Here is a 25,453-nt window from a genome sequence, read left to right as displayed (position 1 = left end):
GGGAGAATTTAGCATGGCCAATTCACCTAACCTGCACATCTTTGGACTGTGGGAGGAAACCGGAGCACCTGGAGGAAACCCACGCAGACATGGGGAGAATGTGCAAACTCCATACAGACAGTGACGTTTTATTTCACAGCATTAAGTTCTTTACTATTGTGGCAGTAATCGGTTCTTTGCGTCTTCACTTCAGAATGTTTAAGTATACTTTCTTTAATACAAGTGGAACATTGACATTGTAGCCTGATACTGAAATACTTAATTGGTGCCATGAAGTATGTACAATAGAGCATGGGAATCTTACTCCGAGAAGTTTTTAATTTATACATCTGGATAGAGAAAAATGTTGTTCTCCAGTGCAATGTTACACTGATGTGGCATGGTAACATTGTGACGAGAACCACTTCTTAATCCATGTCTGCTGCTGGAAGTCTGGCACAAGCCAGGCTTGGTGTAACTGTATTTTTGTTTTGTAGAATCAAAGCTGAAAGTAATAGATAGCAAGTTTGGCAGCTAACTTATCGTTCTTACCATTTGGAGTTGTCAAGCTAAATCTTCATTTGTTGAATCCATGTATGATGAAAATAGCACTTAGGGCTGAAACAGTCCAATAAATTTAATACTTTGTTGTGTTTAAGATAATTTACATGACAGCTTATCCCGTTTGGCATGAAATAGAGGTGGCTCACATGAATAACAGGGTGTGTTAATCCTCTTTGAATTAATAATATCCCCCAGCTTGTTATGTGAACAGAATGCAAAAGAGAAAGGGATATAACCAGTATTTTTTTACTTAATCAAGAGTCTGTTCCTTGCTTGGTGTAATAGATAGATTTATTTTCCAAAACAGTATGCACTAAACAGGCGTAAGGAAGGTCTGATTCAAAATCCTGTTTTCCCATAGTGGGGTACTTTGTTCCCAAATGATGATGCAATTAGAGGTCTTGCTAAGAATTTAAACAGTCAACTATGTTGCTACTCTGTATGAATGGCAGGCAGCCAGTGGACTTGCATTTGCAGCTTCTACATTGAGAGACTGGCATTCAATTGCTTGAGTTTTTATGACAATTCAGGAGTTTGCTTATTATTCACCCATCTGTCAAGTTTAAAAAAAAGAATCTTAACGATGAGGTTCAATGTGGTTATCATACTATATAATTTAAATCTAAAGAAAAACTATTTTGTTCGTATGGTCCTGTCTGTTATTCAAAGGCAATATGTGCTTTCAAATATCTTTAAGATGAAGTTGTTTTGTGCGTTGTTAGTTGTGATTTTAGGATGCAATTGGAAGGTAGCTAATCTCTATGAAACAACTGGTATTAACTTCAGACTTGCTTGACTTATGAAACAGGAGATTTGTGGCAGGAAACAAGAAAGGATTATATTTTGAGACTTTTCCATTTAGCCTTTTGATTTGAAACAAAAATGTAATAGTTCTTTAATATTGAACATTGAGGTATATGTTTATTATTTTCTGAGCTACCTGAATGTGATTAGATGTAAAGCATGTATTGCAGTGATCACCATTTCTGAAATTTGGCTGTAAACTTAAGACAAATGTTTGCACTCCTCCTCCTCATTTATGGGAATAGCCTTATTTCTGGCAATGAGGGATGTTAGAAGATCATAGAATTTAACAGCACAGAAATAACTTATTTCATTTATCAAATAACTTATTCCATTTATCAATTTAGCCCTATACCCCAGCATTTTCCTTGCAGCCAGGCAAATTAATGCTTTCCATATACATACTAATTGTCTTTTAAAAGTTTCAACTTGATTCAGTTGCCCACTTGGACAGTGAGTTCCAGATCTTAACAGTCCTGTTGTGGGCAAAACTTCTCTTGTTCATTCATGTTCTTTTGTCGTTTATTTTAAACCCGTAACCTTTGGTTACCGTTCTAGTTATGAAGGAAACAGCTTCCCCCAGAGCCATAGAATCCATACAATGCAGGAGGAGACCATTGGGTCTACACTGACTCTCAGAAAGAGCATTTTACTCAGCGCAACCCCCCCCCCCCCCCCCCCCATCCCTGTAATCCTGGTTTACCATAGCTAATCAACTCAACCTACACATGTTTGGGCACTAAGGGGCAATTTAGCATGGCCAATCCACCTAACCTGTACATCTTTGGAGTATGGGAGGAAACTGGAGCACCCAGAGGAAACCCGTGCAGACATGGAGAGAATGGGTAAACTCCTCACAGACAGTCACTAAGGCTGGTATCAAATCATACTTTGCCACTGTGCCACCGTGCTGCCCTACTAAAATAGAATCATGGAATCCTACAGTGTAGAAGGAGGCCACTCGGCCCATCGAGTCTGCATCGATCACAGTCCCACCCAGGTCCTATCCCCATAACCCCATGCATTTACCCTAGCTAGTCCCCCCTGACACTAAGGGGCAATTTAGCATGGCCAATCCACCTAACCCGCACGTTTTTGGACTTCTCATAATTTTGAATACCTCTGTTAGGTCTCCCTATAACCTTCTCTGTTCTGAAGAGAAGAATCCTGGCTTCTCCAATCTCTCCAGATAATCTCTCCTTTGTAATCTCTCCAAGGCCTTGATATCCATTCTGAAATGTGGTGCCCAGATTTGCACATGTGTATCCAGCTGAGCCATAACCAGAAATTTGCAAAGGTTTAGCATGGTGAACTTGTTTTTGTATTCAGTGCCTCTATTTACAAAGTCATGTATGTATTCCATAGGCTTTCTTAACTGCCTTATCAACTTCCCATGCCTACTTCAAAGATTTGTGAATGCACACTCCCAGCTCCCTCTGCTTTTGAACCCCCTCAAAATAATACTATGTAGTATTATACTGCCTCTAAGTGCTTTTTTCCTCCAGTGCATCTTTTCACATTTACTCACTTTAAATTACGATGTGTGTTATATTTTGCTTTATCAACTGTACTTTGAAAGTACAACTGCCGCATGACAATATCACATTGATCCTCTGTTTCTTTAATCAAAGGTGTCAGTCAAGTTAACGGATGGAAAGCTATCTGTTGACTGTTCCTTAAGATTCTACTAAGCTTCTCCAAGTGAAAATGAACTTTATCCTCGATAATAGTCTTGAGTAGTTTTCCCATGAATAACATTAGATGTTAGTACATTTATTCATAGAATATAGAACAGTACAGCACAGAAACAGGCCCTTTGGCCCACGATGTTATGCCAAACTAGGCACCAAATTAAACCAGTCCCTTCTGCTTGCCTGCCCATATCGCTCTATTCCTTGCATATTCATGTGCTTATCTAAACGTCCCTATTCCCCTCTCTTTCTGAATAGGTATGCAACGTTTGCAATCCTCCAGTCCTTTGGTACCAATCCCGCATTCAAGGAGAATTGTAAAATTGTGATCGGAGCTTCTGCTATTTTCACCCTAGCTTCCCTCAGCAACCTAGGATACACTCCATCCAAATTTGGTCATTTAGTAATTTTGACTAATGCCTATACTTCCTTCTCTTCTATAATAATTCCTCACTTAACATTGTAGTTGCGTTCCTGAATAGTACAACTTTAAATGAAACAACATTAAGGGAATGAGATTTTCCATTATAACCAGTGTAAAAGCAATAATTAGGTTCAGTCAGGAAAAAAAAAGCATTAAACCCTGTAAGTTGAAGTACTGTACGTTCCTAAATTCCCTTATCATAAATTAAATAACTTTCCTTTCTACTTGTTTCCCGCTCCCAGCCGCTTCTGAAACCTTGCAAGAGGAAGCAAGCTAGCATGAGTTGCTGGGACTCAGAGCGTCATGGAGGAAATTGGCATTGGGAGAGAGTGGGGGAGTGTTGGGTCATGTGATGTTGGAAGTAGGAGAGGCTGCTCTAAAATGGCGTTGGTTGGGCCACGTGATGCCACAACAGTCCTGGTGTGAAATTATGGTAAAAGTGAAATTTCGATGCCAAGTGTGCATAACAACCCTATTATGTCCGTGACATTAAAGCGTCACAACTTAAAACAAGGACTTGTGTACTGTGACGTTAACCTCCTCCTCCTCCTCTTTTGTGCAGGCAGATGTAAATTACTGTATTGCAACCCACTGAGAACTATACACCCCTAATTCTGAGCCTTTGAACATCCCTGATTTTAATTGCTGTATCATTGATGATTGTGCCTAGATCCTAAGATTTGACATTGCCTCCCCAAACGTCCTCCCTCTACTTCTCTTCCCTCCTTGAAAATGCTCCTCAAAGCCTTTCTCTTTGACCAAGCTTTTGCTCATCTGCTCTAGTATCCCCTGATATGACTGGTGTCAAATTTTGTTTGCCAATTCTCCTTTGAAGTGCCTTGGATCATTTTATTATTTTAAAGGTGCTGTGTAAATTTGTGTTAAATTTAGAAAAATCGTAACTACACCCCTTCACCATGCGTGCATACAAGCTGTGCTAGCAGCGATGAAATGAAATTTTGCCTGAGCTTCAATCACAAGAGTCAGTTCAATGTCTCTGTGTGACATTTCACATTCATGATGTGCCTTAAAATTGCTGTGTACATGTCCAATCTTCCTCACTCAGGTAGATGTGCCATGTGTTGAATGTAGTAGGTTTTCACAGTACAGGCTACGTGCTTGGCTGTACTTTGCATTTTGCAGTTTAAATGTGCCGATGTGTTTTTCCACAAACTATGGTGTTCAGGCTTTTGAAGGAAATGGGTGCTTATATTTTACCTGGAGTTGTAACCGAGGTGGTGTAGCAAATTTGGTGTAACTGACTCACTTGCACTGGACAAGTAAGTGTAAAATTAATGGTAACTCCTGACAACATTTGCTGCTAAACTAACTTGAACATTTTCCATTTTTTAAGCAATCCTCCCTGACTGAATTTGTGAATTTAATGTAAACAGTGGGTAGTTTTGCACTTTGAAGTTGTGCTCACTCAAAATTATTTTGATCTTTTCGTCCAAAAGAGCAATGAAACTTTGATTACATTACCTAGGCTAGATTCTTACCTGGGTTTTAATCATAGAATCATACAGTGCAGAAAGGTGGACTGTGAGATTATTCTACTGTGACATTGTGTTTTTCCACCTCTTAATTTTAGTACTCAACATTTTGAATAATATGCCAATCATGGTAAACGAAAGATTTCACCGATTACTTTGCTTTTCATACATTGAAAAATCAGATATTGAAACCTGGCAGATCTTTTCTCGAGAAAAATATTTAAGTGTTCTGTGTGCACACACTGTTGAAAGAATAAATGATGTATTATGCCTTTGTGAAGGGTTGGGGATGATGTATTTAATTTTGTGTCTAAACAGCTTTGCTTGATACAGTAGTCTTAACAGGTCTATGAAATGTCAAACATGTTTGTCAATGTTGCTGAAATGGAACACAATGGAAATATCCTGTTTTTTAGTGTAAATTGGAGCAGTATTAATGTCAATCTTGTACTGGAATATAATAAATAAGCTAGAAACTGCAATGCACTCAGAATGTGTCCCAGCAAGTTGTAATAGGTTACAGTAAAAAACAAAACTAAACATAACCAGAGCAACATTGACCTTAAGCAGGAGAAAATGACACTTGTGTAGCCAAAGGGCTAATTGTTCCTTTTCTTTTACCATTGTTACGATAGAAGATATCGCCTTGGGTTGGATTGCGCAAGATCAACATCTCGTACTGGGGTTGGGAAGATATGTCACCTTTTACGAACACTACTCTACAGTGGCTTCCTGGTGAACCCAATGACTCTGGCTTCTGTGCATATCTAGTAAAAGCTGAAGTTGCTGGATTGAAGGCTTATGCATGCACTGAAATGGCCGATGGTCTGGTTTGTGAAAAACCAGTTGGTAAGTTTTGAATTTGTCAATGTACAATGTTCACTGTGAAATCATTTAAATCATATTGTTAACATAAGTGCAAGTGAAATTAGTAAAATGAACAGCAAATGGGGCAGCTGATACATATACAATTAATTTAATGTTATGAAACCATAAAGAGCAAGATTTCTACCTACTGCTATTGATGGTGAAGTTGTAAATTTCTGTATGAACCCATTTAACTGAGCTATAAATTGTCCAAACTTACACTTTCTAAGCTGGTTTACATGCTGAATTATGTTTTGTATGTTTTGTGGAAAATGCAGTTATTTTCTGCCTGCATTGCCCCACACAAATGACCATTAGACCAGTCAAGCTACTTTTTTGTATTGGCCAGATGATAGATTCCACTGTCAGTTCTGTATAACAGTAAAGCAGAACTTGACGATGCCAGTGTGAAAAAGAAAATCTGTTCAAATATTTTGCTAGCATGCTATCCTTGGCTGACAGTTTTTAAAAAAGAGGACGAAAACAAAAGTGTCTTGAAATATCAGAAATTTATGAACTGCCTCCTCTTATTGCTGTGCACTCCCACTTTCACTTTAAACACTAATTCTGAAGAACTCCTGGGTTTTATCATTTCAAAGATCAAGGCTATCTGCTTGCTGGCTCGACTACCTATGTCATCCGACAGCTTCTCCCTATCTCCCATCCAGCCCTTATGAAGTTGATCTTCTCTAAGCACTGTGGTTTTGCCTGCTCCCTTTTTATCATGTAACTACATTTACTCAGCCGAATGTTCTGCAATCCTCAGTGGTTCTCTATCTTTCAGCTCTGATTCTCCAAATTTCAAAGCTGTCATTAATGTCCTCCCTTGTCAAAGTTTTCCTCCTTTCCCACAAACATTTTTTTTGTAATACCTTCTTTATATCCTTTCAATCTTTTTCCATTTGTCTGCAGCATCCAGCTCACTTTTATTAAAGTTATTAATATTCTAAGTGAGTGCAATCGTATTGCACTGTCTCGTTTTACCCTTCTTGCATCTTTTTTGGTATTTGACAAAATCAATCACTCTCTGCATCTTCATCATCCTTTCACTGCAGTTAGCTCCTTTACACCGGTCTAGCTTGCTTTCATTTTATTGATGTAATCCTACAGTGACAATATTATTCATAAGCACAGTGTTAGCTTTCACATGTCACCCAAAGGTGTCTATCTTTGTAATCACCTTGGTCTTTTTGCTCCATCTATCCCAAGGAAGAATTTCCTTCACCTTAATCTCAAAAAGATCAAAGTTAACCCTGTTTAGCTTTCACCTCAAAAGCCACCCCTGAGCACCTGACACCCTTCCTCCATCCATCTCTAAGTGCTTTTTTAGACAGAGATGGCGCACAATCTTGACACTTTGATTCTGAACTGCGAAGCTATTTGGCTGCATTAGTTGCCTCCTCCCCAGCCCATCCGCACTCTTGCTCCGAAATTGTATCACTATAGGCACAACCTTCATAACATTGCTGACTGCGAAACCATTTTTATTCCACCACTGATGAATATTTCCAGATCAACACCTTTGTCAAGTAAAACCTTGTTTCCTCTAGTGCTTTCTCTGCTAGCCTGCTGAGTTGTGTTGTTAAGTAAGTTGACAGAATTGTGTACAACTGCAATTTGTAACCTCAGGGCCTAACATATCCTCCTCCATTAACACTAAGCCAGGGCATCAACCCTGATTCAATGCAGAGTACAGGAGAGCATGCCAGGAGCAGCATGCCAGCTATTCCTTAAAATAAGGCGCCAACCCGCTGAAGCTGCAACACAGGACTAGAACACAGAACAAAGAAAATTACAGCACAGGAACAGGCCCTTCGGTCCTCCAAGCCTGCACCGACCATGCTGCCCGACTTAGCTAAAACCCCCTTCCCTTCCGGGGACCTTATCCCTCTATTCCCATCCTATTCATGTACTTCTCAAGACGCCCCTTAAAAGTCACTACCGCATCCGCTTCCACAACCTCCCCCGGCAACGAGTTCCAGGCACCCACTACTCTCTGTGTAAAAAATCTGCCTTGTACATCTCCTTTAAACCTTGCCCCTCGCGCCTTAAACCTATGCCCCTTAGTAATTAACTCTTCCACCCTGGGAAAAAGCTTCTGACTATCCACTCTGTCCATGCCTCTCATAATCTTGTAGACTTCTATCAGGTCTCCCCTCAACCTCCGTCGCTCCAGTGAGAACAAACCAGTTTCTCCAACCTCTCCTCATAGCTAATGTCTTCCATACCAGGCAACATCCTGGTAAATCTTTTCTGTACTCTCTCCAAAGTCTCCACATCCTTCTGGTAGTGTGGCAACCAGAATTGAACACTATATTCCAAGTGCGGCCTAACTAAGGTTCTACAAAGCTGCAACATGACTTGTCAATTTTTAAACTCAATACCCCAGCCGATGAAGGCAAGCATGCCGTATGCCTTCTTGACTACCTTCTCCACCTGCATTGCCACTTTCAGTGACCTGTGTACCTGTACACCCAGATCCCTTTGCCTATCAATACTCTTAAGGGTTCCTATCTGTATTAGACCTTCCAAAATGCATTACCTCACATTTGTCCGGATTAAACTCCATCTGCCATCTCTCCGCCCAAGCTTCCAACTGATCTATATCCTGCTGTATCCTCTGATGGTCCTCATCACTATCCGCAAATCCACCAACCTTTGTGTCGTCTGCAAACTTACTAATCGATCCAGTTACATTTTCCTCCCAATCATTTATATATATTACAAACAGCAGAGGTCCCAGCACTGATCCCTGAGGAACACCACATGTCACAGCCCTCCATTCAGAAACGCACCCTTCCACTGCTACCCTCTGTCTTCTTTGACCAAGTCAGTTTTGTATCCACCTTGCCTGCTCACCTCTGATCCCATGCACCTTCAGCTTCTGCACCAGTCTGCCATGAGGGACCTTGTCAAAGGCCTTACTGATGTCCATGTAGACAACATCCACTGCCCTACCCTCATCAATCATCTTTGTCACTTCCTCGAAAAACTCGATCAAGTTCGTGAGACACGACCTCCCCTTCACAAAACCATGTCGCCTCTCACTAATATGTCCACTTATTTCCAAGTGGGAATAAATCCTGACTCGAAGAATCCTCTCCAATAATTTCCCTACCACTGATGTAAGGCACAGCGGCCTGTAATTACCTGGATTATTCTTGCTACCCTTCTTAAACAAAGGAACAACATTGGCTATTCTCCAATCCTCTGGGACCTCCCCTGTAGCCAGTGAAGATACAAAGATTTCTCTCAAGGCCCCAGCAATTTCCTCCCTTGCTGTTTGCTACTAGTGTACCAAACAGAATAAGCAGTATGCAATAGATAGATTTAAGTAATCCCACAAATAATGGATCAAATCCAAGCTCTGTAGTCCTGCCACATTCAATTGTGAATGATGCAGATAGTTAAACAACTATTATGTTTAGAATGTTTGCACATTCTCCCTGTGTCTGCGTGGGTTTCCTCTGGGTGCTCTGGTTTCCTCCCACAGTCCAAAGATGCGCGGGTTAAGTTGATTGGCTATGCTAAATTGTCCCATAGTATCCCAGGATGTGTAAGTTAGAAGGATTAGAGGGGTAAATATGTGAGGTTCCAGGGATAAGGCCTGGGTGGGACTGTTGTAGATGCAGACTCGATGGGGCTGAAAGGCTGTCTTCTGCACTGTAGGGATTCTATGATTCTATCTGGAGGAGGAGACTCCACAAATATCCCCATCCTCAGTGATGGGAGAGTGCAACGCATCAGTGCAAAAGACAAGGGTGAAGCATTTGCAACCATCTTCAGCCAGAAGTGCCGAGTGGATGATCTATCCTGAAGTTCCCAGAATCTCAGATGCCAGTCTTCAGCTAATTTGATTCATTAGTTACCAAGAAACAACTGAAGGCACTTGATACTACAAAGGTTATGGGCCCTGACAGCATTCTGGCAATAGAGCGAGTGAAGACTTGTTCTCCAGAAATAGCCAGCCATATCCTTAGCCAAATTGTTCCAGTACAGCAACAACACAGATGTCTACCTGGCAATGTGGAAGAATGCCCAGGTATATCCTGTCCAGAAAAAGCAAAACAAATGTAACCAGGACAATTACCATCCCATTAGTCTATTCTTGATCATCAGCAAAGAGATAGAAGGTGTCATTGGCAGAGCTATCGAACAACATTTAATCAGCAATAACCTGCTCACCGCCACTCAGTTTGGGTTCTGCAGCTCAGCTCCTGACTTCCTTACAGCCTTGTTGCAAACATGAACAAAAGAGCTGAACAGCAGAGATGAGGTGAGAGTGACTGTCCTTGTATCATGAAGTCCAAGCAAAACTAGGGTCAATGGGAATTGTAGAGAAAACTCTCCGCTGTTTGGAGACAAAGGAAAATGATTGTGGTTATTAGAGGCCAATCATCTCAGCTCCAGGACTTCACTGCAGGAGTTCTGCAGGGTAGTATCCTCGGCCCAACTATTAAGAACCACTTCATCAGTGACTTTCCCTCAATCATAATGTTAGAAGTGGGGGTGTTTCTTATTGCACAATGTCCAGCACCATTTGCGATGACTCAAACACTGAGGAGGTCTGTGCCCAGATGCAACATGACCTGGATTATTCTTGCTACCCTTCTTAAACAAAGGAACAACATTGGCTATTCTCCAATCCTCTGGGACCTCCCCTGTAGCCAGTGAAGATACAAAGATTTCTCTCAAGGCCCCAGCAATTTCCTCCCTTGCTGTTTGCTACTAGTGTACTTTGACTGACAAGTGGCAAATTATATTCATGCCAAGCAATGACCATCTCGAACAAGAAGAGGATCCAACTATCACCCCTTGACAGTTAATGCCATTATCATCACTGAATCCTCCACTATCAACATCCTGGGGGTTTACCATTGACCAGGAACAGAACTAGACCAGCCATATAAATACCATGGATGCAAGATTTTAGTTAGGAGTGTGATGGAATATTCTCCACTTGCCTGGAGGAGTGCAGCATCCACCACATTTGAGGTTCGACAACATCCAGGACAAAGCAGCCATTTGATTGACACCCCATCCACCAGCTTTGACATCCACGCCTTCTACCACCAATGTACAGCGGCAGTAGTATGTATCATCTATACAGTGTACTGCGGCAACTTGACCAATTCTCCATCGACAGCACCTTCTGAATCCATGACCTCAACCACCTAGAAGGACAAGGGAAGTGACGCATTGGATCACCACCTGCAAGTTCCCCTCCAAGCTTAACACCACCTGACTTGGAAGTGTATTGCTGTAGTGTATCGCTATTCCTTCACTGTCAAAGTCAAAACTTTGGAATTGCTTTCCAAACAGCACTGTGGGTGTATTTATACCACAAGGACAGCTGTGTTTGACAAGGTAGCTCACCAGCATCTTGTCCAGGGCATTTAGGAATTGACAATGAATGCCGGCATGGCCAGCGATGCCTATATCCCCTGAAAGAATAAAGAAAAGTAAAAGGCAAAATACTGCGGATGCTGGAATCCAAAACAAAAACAAAGGGCTGGAAAATCCCAGCGGGTCTGACAGCATCTGTGGACCGAGAATGGAGCCAACGTTTCGAGTCTGGGTGACCCTTCGTCAGAGGTTGGAATCCACGTGGGGTGAGTCAGAGATGGAGACAGTGGCTGAGGAAGAAAATATGGCTGTGAAAGCAAGTTTTGGTAAACACGTTGTCGAATACTTGGAGGGAAATGGAAAGCAATGAAGGTGGATAGAGTAAAAGGGACAAATGGAAATTCTGCCAGAGAGAAGAGCAGCACTTCTTCTGGGTTGGCATTCCTGGAAGAGAAGTGGCAGTGGGTTAAGCACTAAGCTAAAGGCAAAATGCTGCGGGCGCTGGAATCTTAAACATAAACAGAAAATGCTGGAGAATCTCAGCAGGCCTGATAGCACCTGCAGAGAGAGAATAGAGCCAAAGTTTTGAGTCTGGATAATCCTTCATCAGACAGCCAGACAAGTATTATTTGTAGAAAAGTATAACTTGTTTAAATCTCTCTACTCATATGCTATCTCGCACTGTCAAATTATCACTGGCTATTTCCCTACCTATGTATCCATTTCAAAATCCTTGACTCCATTTATAAATCTCTCAAATGGCTCATCCCTGAAATCATTCTTTGTCACTGTGTTCCTTTATAAGGCCTCTACCATCCTGATTCTTGCCTCCTAATGAGTCTTGTTTCTCTTCACTCTACCTTCAGCTACAGAGCTCAGCCTGCGCACTGGAACATTCCCCATAAGCCTCTGTCTTGTTGACTTCATTTCTCTTTCAAAAGCATCCTCTAAACCTACCTCTTTGATCTTTCAAACCAGTCTCCCCGCTATTCCTTTAATCATTTCTTCATTTCTTTTGGTCTCCGGTGTCCAACTTTTGTGCAGTACCTGAGACACACACTGCATTATTGTATAATTTTGTGTCATTTGAGATGATTCTATAAAATTTGGATCAGGGTTATTTTCTGAAGATTCCAAGGTTCTGTTTACTGTGCAATAGTCTCATATTTTCTTAAGTCAAAAGATGACAAATTGGAACTTTGGAGTTTCGTTCAATTTACTTCTTCATGGGATGGATTCTTTCATTTCTGGCTAGGCCAGCAACTATTGCCCATCCCTAATTTCCCTTGAGAAGATGGCGGTGAGCTGCCGTCTTGAACCACGGCAGTCCACATGTTGTCAGAACACCCAGTGGTATTAGGAATGGATTTCCAGGATTTTCACTCCGGGACAGTATTGGAATGCCAATACAGTTCCAATTCACGATGGTGTGTGACTTGGAGGGAAATCCCGAAGTGGTGGTGTTCCCATGCATTCGCTGCACACGTCCTAGGTGAAAGTTTGGAAGTTGCTGCCGAAGGAGCCTTAGAGAGTTTCTGCAGTGCATCTTCTAGGTGGTATACACTACTGCCACTGTGCACCAGTGGTGGAGGGAGTGAATGTTTAAGGTGGTGGGTGGATGGGGTGCCAATCAAGCAGGCTGCTTTGTCCTGGATTATATCGAGTTTCTTGAGTGTTGTTTGTGCTTTGCTTATCCAGGCATTCCATTGTACTTGTGCCTTGCAGAGGGTAGACAGGCTTTGGGGAGTCGGGAGGTGAATTACCCTCTGCAGAATTCCCCTTCTCGGAACAGCTCTTACAGCTGCAGGATTTATATAGTTAGTCCAGTTCGGTTTCGAGGCAATGGTAGCCCCCAGGATGCTGCTGATCGTGTGGGTTTCAGTGATAGTAATGCCAGGGAATGTCAAGGGGAAATGGTTGGTTTCTTTGTATTTGGAGATGGTCATTGCCAGGCACTTGTGTGGCATGAATGTTACTTGCTACTTATCAGCCCAAACCTGAATGTTGTCTAAGTCCTGCTGCATATGAACATGGATTGTTTCAGTATCTGAGGAGTCGCAAATGGTGAACATTGTGCACTCATTCACAAACATCCCCCACTTCTGACATATGATGGAATGAAGCTCATTGATGAAACAGCTAAAGATGTGAGGATTCCCAGGATCCAACCCTGAGAAATTCCTGCAGCAATGTCCTGGGATTTAATTGATTGACTTCCAACATCCACAACCATCTTCCTTTGTGTTAGGTGTGACACCAACCAGTGTAGAGTTTTCCCGATTCCCATTGACTTCAGATTTGCTAGAGCTCCTTGATGCCAGATTTGGTCAAATTCTGCCTTGATACCAAGGGCAGTCGCTCTCAGCTCACATGTTCAGCTAATTTGGACCAAAGCTGTAATAAAGTCAGGAACTGAGTGGGCCTGGCAGAATCCAAATTTACCTATAAGATGTGACAATTCATCACTCACAACCTGTTTTCAGGTTTCTTCAGGAAATGCTCATAAGAACCAAAATCCTGACAAATTATAATATGCCTGATGTTCTGTGTTTTCATGTGTTGGACTAACATTTAAAACTTCATTTTGTACTCTAGAGGGCAGACTTGCTCTTCAATTCAAGCACTTTGAACTATTTTCAGAAATCTTTTCAAATGTTTTCTCACTTGAAAAATGTACTATTCTAATTCTACATTTGTTCTAATATAATCATTTTTGTACATAAGAATTTGAAAATAATAGAGGGAAAATAGGAAAGATGTTTTTGAACCATAAATCTAATTAGAAGATCAGCATTAAAAATGTAAATGAAACAGGAGTTTTTGGTGTACTGGTCAAATTCATGTTAAATAATTTTTGCAGCAGTGAGTGTGCTCTCGGTTTGTGGCTGCCATATATGGAAATAGTTTCCTTTATTTTGGCACCAGTAATGCAACAATCAAATCCATGTACTATTAATCTAAGGATTTTGGATGGAAGAATCTTTTTAAATGCCAGAATAGGCAGTAGTGAGAAAATGGCAACTATCTATTCAAGCCCATTAATTCTCCCAGTGGCATCTAATTGCATTTTGAGTGTTTCTGTCTCTCGAAAAACAGTCAAGTACAATTCTAAAATACCAAGAATGTGGTAAAAAGGATACTGATTTTTTTTTTTTAAAGAGTACGGGGAAAAATATGTATTTATTTTTATACTAGTAGATGATCCCAAATATGTATTCCAAGATTTTTAAAAATCTTCATATCGACTTTCACTGTTTCCTCTGCACATCATTGTGATGGCTAGTGTATTATTGACAGCCATAAATAAGTTTAAGTATTAGTGTCACAAGTAGGCTTTCATTAACTGCAATTAAGCTACTGTGAAAATCCCCTTGTCGCCACACTCTGGCGCCTGTTCGAGTACACAGGGAGAATTTAGCATGGCCAATGCACCTAACCAGCACATTTTTCAGACTGTGGGAGGAAACCAGAGCACCCGGAAGAAACCCACGTCGACGCAGGGAGAACGTGCAAACTCCACATAGGCATTGACCCAAACCAGGAATCGAACCCGGGTCCCTGGTGCTGAGGCAGCAGTGCTAACCACTGTGCAAAAATAGCTTGCGTTGTAAAAGATAAAAGCTGCGCCAGAAACTATGGACACTCGCACTTACAAATTGCAGACAACCGTCAATGCCCAAACCAGTAAGTGTGTCTTACATTGCTATGATAACTACGGTACGGTACGGCACAGTAGCACAGTGGTTAGCACTGCTGCTTCACAGCTCCAAGGACCTGCGTTCGATTCCCGGCTCGGGTCACTGTCTGTGTGGAGTTTGCACATTCTCCTCGTGTCTGCGTGGGTTTCCTCCGGGTGCTCCGGTTTCCTCCCACAGTCCAAAGGTGTGCGGGTTAGGTTGATTGGCCAAGCTAAAAATTGCCCCTTAGTGTCCTGAGATGCGTAGGTTAGAGGGATTAGTGGATAAATATGTAGGGATATGGGGGTAGGGCCTGGGTGGGATTGTGGTCGGTGCAGACTCGATGGGCCAAATGGCCTCTTTCTGCACTGTAGCGTTTCTATGATTCTACTCTTCCAAAAGTGCTTCATTAGTTGTAAAATTCTTTGGCTCCTGCACTTGTGAAAGATGCAATACAAATGCAAGTCTTTTTAGTTCCTCAAAACACTGATCTCTATATCAGCTCTTGTAATACAAATGGTACATACATATGCAATACCTATTTGTCAAACTTCAGGCAATGTACTTTCTGTGTCATGTATTCTGTTACAGAAAAATACTGGAAAAATTAAACAAAATTATTCTAAACAAATTTCTAACAACTGATGGACTTTTTGGCAAAATTCTTTGAAACAAAAATGTAGTTGTTGAAATGTATGCAGAGAAACTGACTCACCAAATATTATAGTCATGATGCCTGTAACTTATAACTTCACCAATCACACCTTCTGTAATTTAAACAAGCTTTTCAAACCATGCTTGAAATAAATAGCCTGTAACAGCCTGCTGAGTTCACAATCTTAAAATGTTAGCTGCTGCTGAGTTGCAGACCGAAACTAATGAACTAATATAGAATTTCTTGCACCAAGAAACAAAAACGCTTTAGCCTGTGTTTACCTGATGTTTTTATTTTGTGGCTTAAAAGGAGATGATTCTGTCTGAGCAGAATAATGCATGTTTTTTTTCTATTCCATATACGAAAGAAAAAGCAACATTCCAAGCATGAGCAGTGAGGGTAATGTACATCAAAGAAGGACACACATTTATATTGCACTTTTCATATTCTCAGGGCATTCCAGAGCACTTCACAGCCAATTAAGTAACTTTTTTGCTTTTTAGACAAATGCAACAATCAAATGTGCAGCAAGAAGCCACAAACACCACCAAGTGGAATGACCAGTTAATCTGCTTTTAGTGATATTGGTTGAGTTAATGAATATTGTCCAGAAAATAAAAGAGCTCCCCTATTAAATTGTGTGACGGATTTTTATATCCCCCTGAACTGGCAAACTGGACCTAGGTTTATTGTCTGCGTTAGAAGAAAGCAGGTCAGAACAAAGCTGCAGTGGGTGAAATAAATATATTTTGTGGAATCGGGAACTCTTTACGTAGCGTCTATAATGGCAACAAAATAGTCTCTTTTTGGAAGTGAATACTTGAACAGCTCTGGATGCTGGAGAAAGAAAACCCCATTGACAAAGGTTGGGAGCTGCACCAGGCAATACAGCATTTCACTCCACCGCTAGCTCAGTGACTGTTGAACCAGGAATCCACCCCAGCAATTTAAACGTTATTATCTGCAATGCACAAAGGGGGAAGTTGCTGGACAGAGGCCTCTGGGGGCATTCATTTCCCCTGTTAATAATTTGGGTGGGATCTCCCAGGCCTACAGGAACCAGCCTGCTCTGTGCAGCTGCCAAGTTAGCACATTCCATGCTTGTGTCCATTCTTCCTCCCCTGGTGGAAAAGGATGACACTAAACTGGGAAACTAACGAACAGAAAATGATCTGAAATCACTTCTTAATGAAGGCTTCCAAAAATATGTACAATCCTAGCTGAGGGCTAAAAAAAATGAACGCTTCAGGAGAAACGGCCTGAGATATTTGGTTCATCAAATTTACTGTACATATAATAACCATTTTGAAAAAGAGACCCCAGATGAAAGTCTCCTTGGTGTCCTTAATTTATAGGTTTTATTGTACTTCCTCGATACAGCAATAAACTCAAATTGGCTTAATTGTTTTGAAAATTACTATCTTGTGGACACTTTCAGTTGCATTGCCAGGACACAATGGTTTTTATATTTGTTCACGGGATGCGTGTTGTTGCCCATTCCTAATTGCCTTTGGTGATGAGCTGCCTTAAACTGCTGTTGTCCATGTGTTCTGGGAACACACATCAACAAGTTTACTGCTGTCATACTGATTTAAATTTGAACCTTCAGAAGCAAAGGAAAGCATATTTAAGTTTTAATGTTCAAAAGATCTATGGTACTGCACTATGTAATAACGTTGACAATTTTGAGCTTTATTGAATCAAGTCTCAAGTTCTTGTTGCTGGATCTCCAGGCAATACATTTTTATTTGCAGAAGCCTTGCTACATTCTGATTCCTCTGCAGTTAGTAGATTTGTTTTTTAAACTGTTCAATTATATTGCAAAATCATTGAATGTAATGTTAGGTTAACCAGTTACTCGGCATTGATTAAAATACAGCTTGTTACTCAACAACTCTTTTGCAAATTCCTACTTGGAAAATATCTTAATGGTCCAGTCTACTAGCATTTTCCACTAAGTTTGTGCAAACGGCCATGTATAATTTGATTTCAGAAAAATGTTCAAACCATTTATGTAACTGCAAAAAATCTTTACGAGAAAGGATCCTGTCGTATTAATGTGCATGCAATTGATATTTAACTTATGTGCTATAATTATTAAGTAATCTTAAATCAGTGACATCATTTTCTTTTGCAGTGAGTCCAAATCAAAGTGCTAGACCATGCAAGACTCCTTGCTCCCTCAGAACGACTTGTTCGAATTGCACAAGCCAGAATGTGGAATGCATGTGGTGCAGCAGTGCTAAGCGTTGTGTGGATTCCAATACATACGTAATTTCTTTCCCATATGGGCAGTGCATGGAGTGGCAGACTGTGAACTGTCTTTGTAAGTATTCGATTATTTTTCTAAACTGGTGCACAAGGCATCTCCTGATCGCTCAGCAAATTTATTCATCAATTAACTGAAGTAGTTGATCTCATGATGGGATACCACAATCGACCTCAGCCCTCAATTGGAATAAAATTGGCCAGAGGGTTGCCACTCTTAGGAGCTATTCAATAACCTATGCTGGAAGCATGTGTGTCCAGATATTGTAAGAGAATTAGATCATACCCAGCTGTGATGGTAAATTAACAATAATCATGTGTAACATGTGGCCACCTGATGAGGTACTAAAGGATGCCGGATGCTTGTGTGACTGTTCTGCAGCAAAGAACTAACTTATTTAGAATAAAATTGGCCAGGGAAAATATGGCAGGTGTGATTCTTAGTTTCACAAAGTAAGTGTTTATATTAGCCTTTCATGTTTAAAAATTAAAGCTGGTCTGACAATTTGCAAACCTTTTTTTGAGTTAAAATCTGAGTACTGAATCTGCTTATTTTCTGAACCAACATCAAAGATAAATAAAGGCACAAGTTCGATTGACAGACAGCAGCTTACGACAGAATGGACTCAGAAATGATTTACTTATCTGTGTCCCCATGGTTGACAGAATAATTCTATTATGTTGACTTGATATTATTGTAAATTACCATGATTCATTGGATACCGCAGAGATATCTGAATATCACTTTTAAAGTTGTTTTCCAGCAAAGCTTTCAACAGAAGTTAATTTTGATACTAGTAATTTTATATTACCCAACAGGATAATAACTCTGAATGAAGCTGAAATGAGTTCATGTATTTGTCCATGTCAATGTGAATGATTTTCTAAAGGTGGCTCTGTTTCTTTCATTTTTTAAAAAAAACCTAAACTCCTTGTGTGAATATTGAATTTCAAGACACCCTTTAACTGTAGAGCAAAAAGAAACAGGAGTGTCCTAATCCTTATAGATGTACAATAATTCCATACTTGAAAGTCAATGTTATTTTGTTATAATGTCAGTGAAGAAAATGGGGAACATATATCCTTTTAACATTGCGAAGTTCACTACAATGACGTTTGTCAGAGTGCTCCTGTTCAGTGACCTGTGCATCCTGCATGTGCAATTGCAGATGGCAACCAAAGTTTTCGCTGGTCTCTCGGCTGAGATGCAACGGACACTGCTGTTGCCCTCCACAATTATTCCCTGCGCTGTTGGAGTCTGTGCACCACCACCTGGAACTGTTTCAGCTGTTCCTCTCCCCCTGTTCCCACCCCGAGCTCTTTGCGTTAAAGTCTTCGGAGTTCCTCTACTCCCCACCCCCAGTCCGTTACCACCGATGAGAACTCCTTCAACTGCTTAGCACTGACACCCTCTTCTGCCACTAGATGGGGCTCAGTCATGCAGAAATCAGGCGGTTGATGGGTGTAATTTTTTTACATTAATATTTCTTTTATATTTATAAACTTGTTCCATTTTATGCATTATTTCATTTAGGAATGTACAGTATTTCAACTTGAATGTTTTCATTTTTTTCTGATGAGAAATGTCCAAAAGAACGAGAGATTTCACATTTGCTGTATTGGGGAAAGTCTGATTTGCCTAATGTAGTTGTGCTTAACAATACACTTTTCAGGAATGCAATCACAATGTTAAGGGAGGAATCCTGGAATTTTACAATAAGTAGGTTCTTTTAATTGTATCTCTCCAATAGTTGGGACAAGCCAAAACCAAGCCCAGTCTTTTGCTTTTCCTCTATACTGGTGTCTCATTCTCCATTTAAGATATGTTCATTTTTTCTCTATAAAAATATAATTGTGCTTCAATCACTCCCTGTGGCAAAATCCTTCCATCCTCTAATAAACTTTTTTTAAATGAACAGAAATTGCCCCCTCACATTGTGGCCATTTTAAATTGACCCAGTCACGAACTGCCCAATCAGAGGAAATCATCCATAGTCATGCTAATAAAAGCTTTAATGAAATTACCTTTTGTCATCTCTGTTCTAGGGCAAGTAGTCACAGTTTCTCAAGGCATATTTCATAACTATATAATTTTTCATCCCTGGCATGGTCCTGTTGAATGAGAGCTGTATACTTTGGCTTTAATGTTCTTTATAGAAAGGAATACCTGAAACTGAATGCAATACTCTAACCGTGCCCAAAACAATTTTTTGTATAAATATATTCTTCTACTCAATGCATCTAGTTATAAAGACCTCCAGTACATTTGTCCTTTCACTACTTGAACTTTTAATGAGGAACTGAATGCTAACGAGGCATTAATAATGTAGGTGCCCTTAACATCAAAGCAGCTATGCCCAAAACTATGTTATACTTCTGGATTTACTTCTTCATGGAACTGGGCATTCTTGAATGTTCCTACCATCAGTGCTCTACTCTTCCTGATTCTTCCATGTATCACTGTCCTTCACCACCTGCCTAATCTTCCTGTTTTCCAGACTCCTCTGGGCGCCTGCCCTACTGAGTACTAAAGGTCCCAAATCCCATCCAGTTCTAACTCTGTGCTTTGGGCATCACATGCATCAAATTTATATTCCTGTATGCCTTCCTATCCTAAGGCCCCAAATGTTTGTCCCAGTTAATCTTTCATTAGGATGTATTATTCTAGTTCCCACATAATCGCTCTCGAACAAAGAACAGAACAGGAACAGGTCCTTTGGTCCACCAAGCCTGTACCGACACATGATGCCTTTCTCAACTAAAGACCTTTTGTCTCTGTGGTCAGTATTCCTCTATTCCCTGCCTATTCATGTATCTGTCAAGGTGCCTCTTCAGCATTGCTATCGTATATGCTTCTAATTCCTCTTCCGGAAGCGCATTCCAGGTACTTACTGCCTTCTGTGTAAAAAAAAAATTGCGCCTCACATCTCCTTTAAACTCTCCCCCTTAAACCTTTACCTTAAGCCTATGTCCCCCAGTAATTGACATTTCTATCCTGGGAAAAAGACTCCGACTACTCATTCTATCCGAAGCTCTCATAATTTTGTAAACTTTTATCAGGTCGCACCTCAGCCTCTGATGTTCAAGTGAAAACAAACTAAGTTTGTCCAATCTCTCCTCGTAGTTAATACTTTCCAAACCAGGGAACATCCTGGTAAATGTTTTCTTTACCCTCTCCAAAACTGCCACATCCTTCTGGTATGGTGGCGACCAGAACTGTACACAATATTCCAAATGTGGCCTAAGTAAAATTTTATACAGTTGCAGCATGACTTGCTAATTTTTATACTCTATGCCCTGACCGATGAAGGCAAGCATGCCATACGCCTGCTTGACAATCTTATCCATTTCTGTTGCCACTTTCAAGGAACTGTGGACCTGTACACCTAGATCCCTCTCTATGTTAATGCTTCTAGGGATTCTGCCATTTACTGTATACTTCGCTCCTGCATTAGATCTCACAAAATGCATCACCCACATTTTTCCGGATTGAATCCCATCTGCCTTTTCCCCGCCCAAGTATCTAGTCTGTTAATGTCCTGCTATGTACTCCCTCAGTGTACCTGAACAGGTGCCAGAGTGTGGCAACTAGGGAATTTTCACAGTAACTTCATTGCAGTGTTAATGTGAGCCTAATTGAGACACTAATAAATAAACGTCCTAGGTTACAGTATTTTAGCTGACATTTTACCTTTTCCAGAGCATTTTAAAATCAGAAAATTGACTAAATTAGTGAAAGCAAATAAAGGCTTTAAATAAAAGTTAGCACAACATTAAAGTATTAAAGCTTTGAAAATTGAGATTGATAAATATAGGATGGATTTTAATGCCTTCCCCTGTGGCAAGTTTGGTGGTGGGAACCCTGCTGCCTTCCCACAATGGTGGGGGCACCATTCGGGGAAGGCACTCTTCTCAGAATTTGCTTGCAGGCTCCCAGGGAAGGTCCCCAATTCAGTGGTACTCGATGCCTGATTAAGGCACTTGGCATAGGGAAAGGGGGCCTGCTTAGAGCCTCTCCCCTTTCCTAGCTGCTGACTCCACAATCTGCCATTCCTTGAAACCACCACCCTATGACACCCTTCCTCCCATCACTCACCTGTGGCCTGGGTCGCTCAGTGATCCTGTGCCATGGGTAGGTGTATTACCAGCAGCAGCCACTGCTTCTCTGGTATCACTGTTGATCAGTGAAGAGTTGCTGGCCTCTGGTCAGCAGATCTTGACGGTGGGGCTACCTGGACGGGATCCTTGATCTTGGTGAAGGCCCGCCACTGTCTATTTAAATGCTTGATTGATTCATAATTTGGTGGAAGACCCCAAAGGAGGTGAAGTTGGGCACTTGTAGACTTCCAGCTAGTGGGTGAAACCTTGTTACATCAAACGCTGCCCATAGAGTGAAGGCAGAGTTCCTGGAGAGTGTTAGAAAACACAGAATAGATAACACCTGGTGAAAAATGTGTGTGGGGACACTGAGTATGTAAGAGAAAAACTAGAAGGGAAAGAAACACAGTGTGTACACAAAAAGGGTGAGACAGTGAAATCATTGAATAAGAAGAATTTTTATTTCACAAGTGAGCAGAATCATAGGACATCAGCTTATCTGCATTGTTTATTGGAATTGAATTGAAATGGAACTTGTACTTTCCTTTCCTAAGTGGTTTGTGCTGTAAAATGCGTGACAGTCATTGCCTGCAAGCAACTTCCAATTGTACTCAGGCCAGAGATTACTTTGATTTAGGTATTTCTTGTAAACTACACATAGTTTGATATTCTCGTCATGATTGTTAAATAATCCTGACACACATCTCTCAGGAGCTTATTTTTCTATTCTAATGATCTAGTGCCTGAATTTTCTGTTGTATTATGATAGTAATTTGCCATTACTTTGAGTTGATTTTTTGTTCAAAGTTCTGGTGATAATCATATCTAAGATGTGCTATGCCAATTTAAGGCATGTCCTTGTCTCCACTTTTAACATGGACTCTGCTCATATGGAAGCTTCTGGAACTGTCTTTTAATTTTTAAAATGGACGCTAACCAGGTGGCTAAGATGGCTGTCATAGGTGACGAGCATCAACACAGATTACACCAAGCTTCTGGAAAATTCCGAATTGAATCACCCTGGATGTGATACTGCCCTTTGTGGAATTCCACCCCACTGTGGAATTCACACCACCCATTATGCATAGTCTACTCAGAACTGATCATCACTGGAATTCTAGAACTCAATGTTGTCAGGTTTGAAATTCAACAAATTCAGAAATATGTTATCCACAAGTAGGTATGACAAGCCCACATCTATCTCTATTGTATAGCAATGGCCTTTCAGCCATTCTGGGAGGATAATAGCAGTTAATCCTGTGATCAAAACTGACCTCTTGACACCAAAATCCTTTACACCCAAAGACCTGGGTAGCTTGCAGAGAGCACTGCAAGAAACATCAGCTGTAGGAAAAGGCTTTGCCATCTTTTCCTTGAAGAAGCTGAAGGCTGCTATATCTTAAAAAGCCCTCCGAACTTGATTCCTAATTGGCCCTCCTGATATGAAAACCACAAATGCCTTGATTGTGACCTGCTGAATGTTGATCTCTTTGAGAGAATACTGCAACCATCCTGATATCAGACTTCAGCTATTTGAACTTATTGAAATTAGACTTCAAGCGTGGAGAAGACTCCTTTATTTACCAGGTCTGCAACAACTGTTCCCCTGTAGTGAGCCAGACATGTGAACTATGAACTGTTCTTCTATTTACAACTTGTAAAAGTACACTCTTTTTCTTGAATGCGCGTGTGTCCCTGTGCTTTGACATTCTGGGTGAATGCATGAATAAGCAATCCTCTTAATTTAAACCCGCAAAAGCTTGCTGCTGTTATTCAAATTGGCCACACATCTGGAGGCTAAGAAACACACATCGTTCTCTTCAAAAGCCACACTGAATACGGATGGAAAGGGTAGAAGGGTTTCAATTTATTCTTGACCCATATCATGATTTAGTGTTCTACCTATTGGTAAACAAATGCTGTTAGGCTATTGATAATAGATTTAAACAATCTATGAACAAACTGGTAGTACACAAATTTAATGGCAATTAGGTGGTCTTTGTTCAAAACCTAATTGAAATTTAACTCAAACAGGTTGTTAAATAAGCCATTGTGGCAAACTGCATGTTCACGTTTCGTGAAAAGTGAGTGAGTCCCTTTCAAAAATTTCCATTTAAAGCATATTTTCAAAAGATTAATGTTGGAAATCTTTTTTCCATCAAAAGGCAGATCTTTTGCAATAAGCACCGCAGTGACAGGGACATTGCTGACGTGTCACATGTCGACACAGTGATGTGACATAGAAATGGCCTTACGTTGTGGATTTCTAATCTTTTAGATTTCCTGTTTTTCCCCTTAAGCCTAAAATGATTTTTATTGTGACAGTTCTAAAATGACATTAACCTTGAATCTTGTAAGAGTTAGAAAAACGGTCATTCCATGTAGAATTTTGTGCAATTACAATTTAGAAAAAGTTGTAGATGTTCATTGCATTTATCTTGGTGATTGTTTTGGAGCTTTAAGAATCTAAATATATATAATTACATCTATTTATATATATATATATATATATATGATTTGTGATGTCAGATTTTTATATAGATCTGAAAATTTCAGCCAATGAATTGGAAGAAGCAGGTTTGTTGAGAAACTTAGGACAACAAAAGTAATCTATTTAAATGTTTAGCTGTTTTTAGTACTGGATCTGTTGTAACAAAACAGAATTGTCTTTGGAAATGGAGACCATTCAAGCCCATTACTCGCTCAGTAGAAAATTTTGCATGTTCATTTTGAGCACACTCTTGACTTTTTGCTTTGGAGATTGTTGAGGAGAAGAGAGTCTTGTGTAGAAAAAAAATCTCAGCCTTGAATTTGCTACACAAATAATGGCAAGTTTATAATGCATGTCATCTTTACTGCATTAAAAACAGGACGAAGCAGAGGTGGGCTGTAATTTAAGAATCACCACAAATTGCTGGATGATTTGTGCCACCCTGCTGTTAGCCTTGCCAAGAATGGAGCTAGCTGCCCCCTCCCCATGAGTTTCAGGGGAGCGCTGCAAAGTTAGGACCCCATTAATGGGGTAATTGATGTTTGCAATGGCCTTGTGCTATGAAACCAGTTGGCAATTAATATGAAATTGCACATTCCACATAATGCACACAACCAGGATGAAAGTTAAACTGAGGACATAAGAGCAAGTAAATCCCTCAAGAAATAAAATTCATTAGGGAATATAGCTGAAAGATAGAACTGAAAGTAATCAAAGAGAACATAGATCAGAAAGCGCTTTACTGGAAGCAAATGCTGCTGATTGACAAGATATGGGCAAGTAACTGGCTGGCAAAGCAAGAAATGTTACTGATCAGAAGAGAGAAAGATCATCAAATTTGATTTGTTGTGAATTGCTGGAATAAATCTAGTGCTTGTGTGCAGGCTGGAGCTGCCTTTGCTTTGGTTCATCAGTTTCATGAGTTAAAAAACTTTTGAGCCCTGGACAGGAGAACATGTTCTTTAGGCAAGAAATTTAGAACGACGTATTTTCCTACATGTAATTCATTGATATTTTTAAAAAAACGTTGTTTAGTTAGATTTCATGCTGCTTCCTGAGCTTTACTAACCATTCAAATCCTTAAAGGTAGTTTTTA

At 40.4% G+C, this 25,453-nt stretch overlaps 1 protein-coding gene across 1 annotated transcript in view; it reads left to right on the top strand.

Moving 5' to 3' along the window:
- Nucleotides 1-25,453, top strand: part of atrnl1b (attractin-like 1b) — an 887,738-nt gene that overhangs the window by 231,552 nt on the left and 630,733 nt on the right. Inside the window, exons 16-17 of the mRNA XM_078223252.1 lie at nucleotides 5,591-5,804; nucleotides 17,638-17,826. Of these exons, the coding sequence (XP_078079378.1) occupies nucleotides 5,591-5,804; nucleotides 17,638-17,826 (403 nt within the window). The remainder of the gene's footprint in view (nucleotides 1-5,590; nucleotides 5,805-17,637; nucleotides 17,827-25,453) is intronic.

Source organism: Mustelus asterias, chromosome 11, assembly GCF_964213995.1.
Source record: "Mustelus asterias chromosome 11, sMusAst1.hap1.1, whole genome shotgun sequence".
Classification (NCBI taxonomy): Eukaryota; Metazoa; Chordata; class Chondrichthyes; order Carcharhiniformes; family Triakidae; genus Mustelus; species Mustelus asterias.
This window is presented reverse-complemented; position numbering and strand designations above follow the sequence as displayed.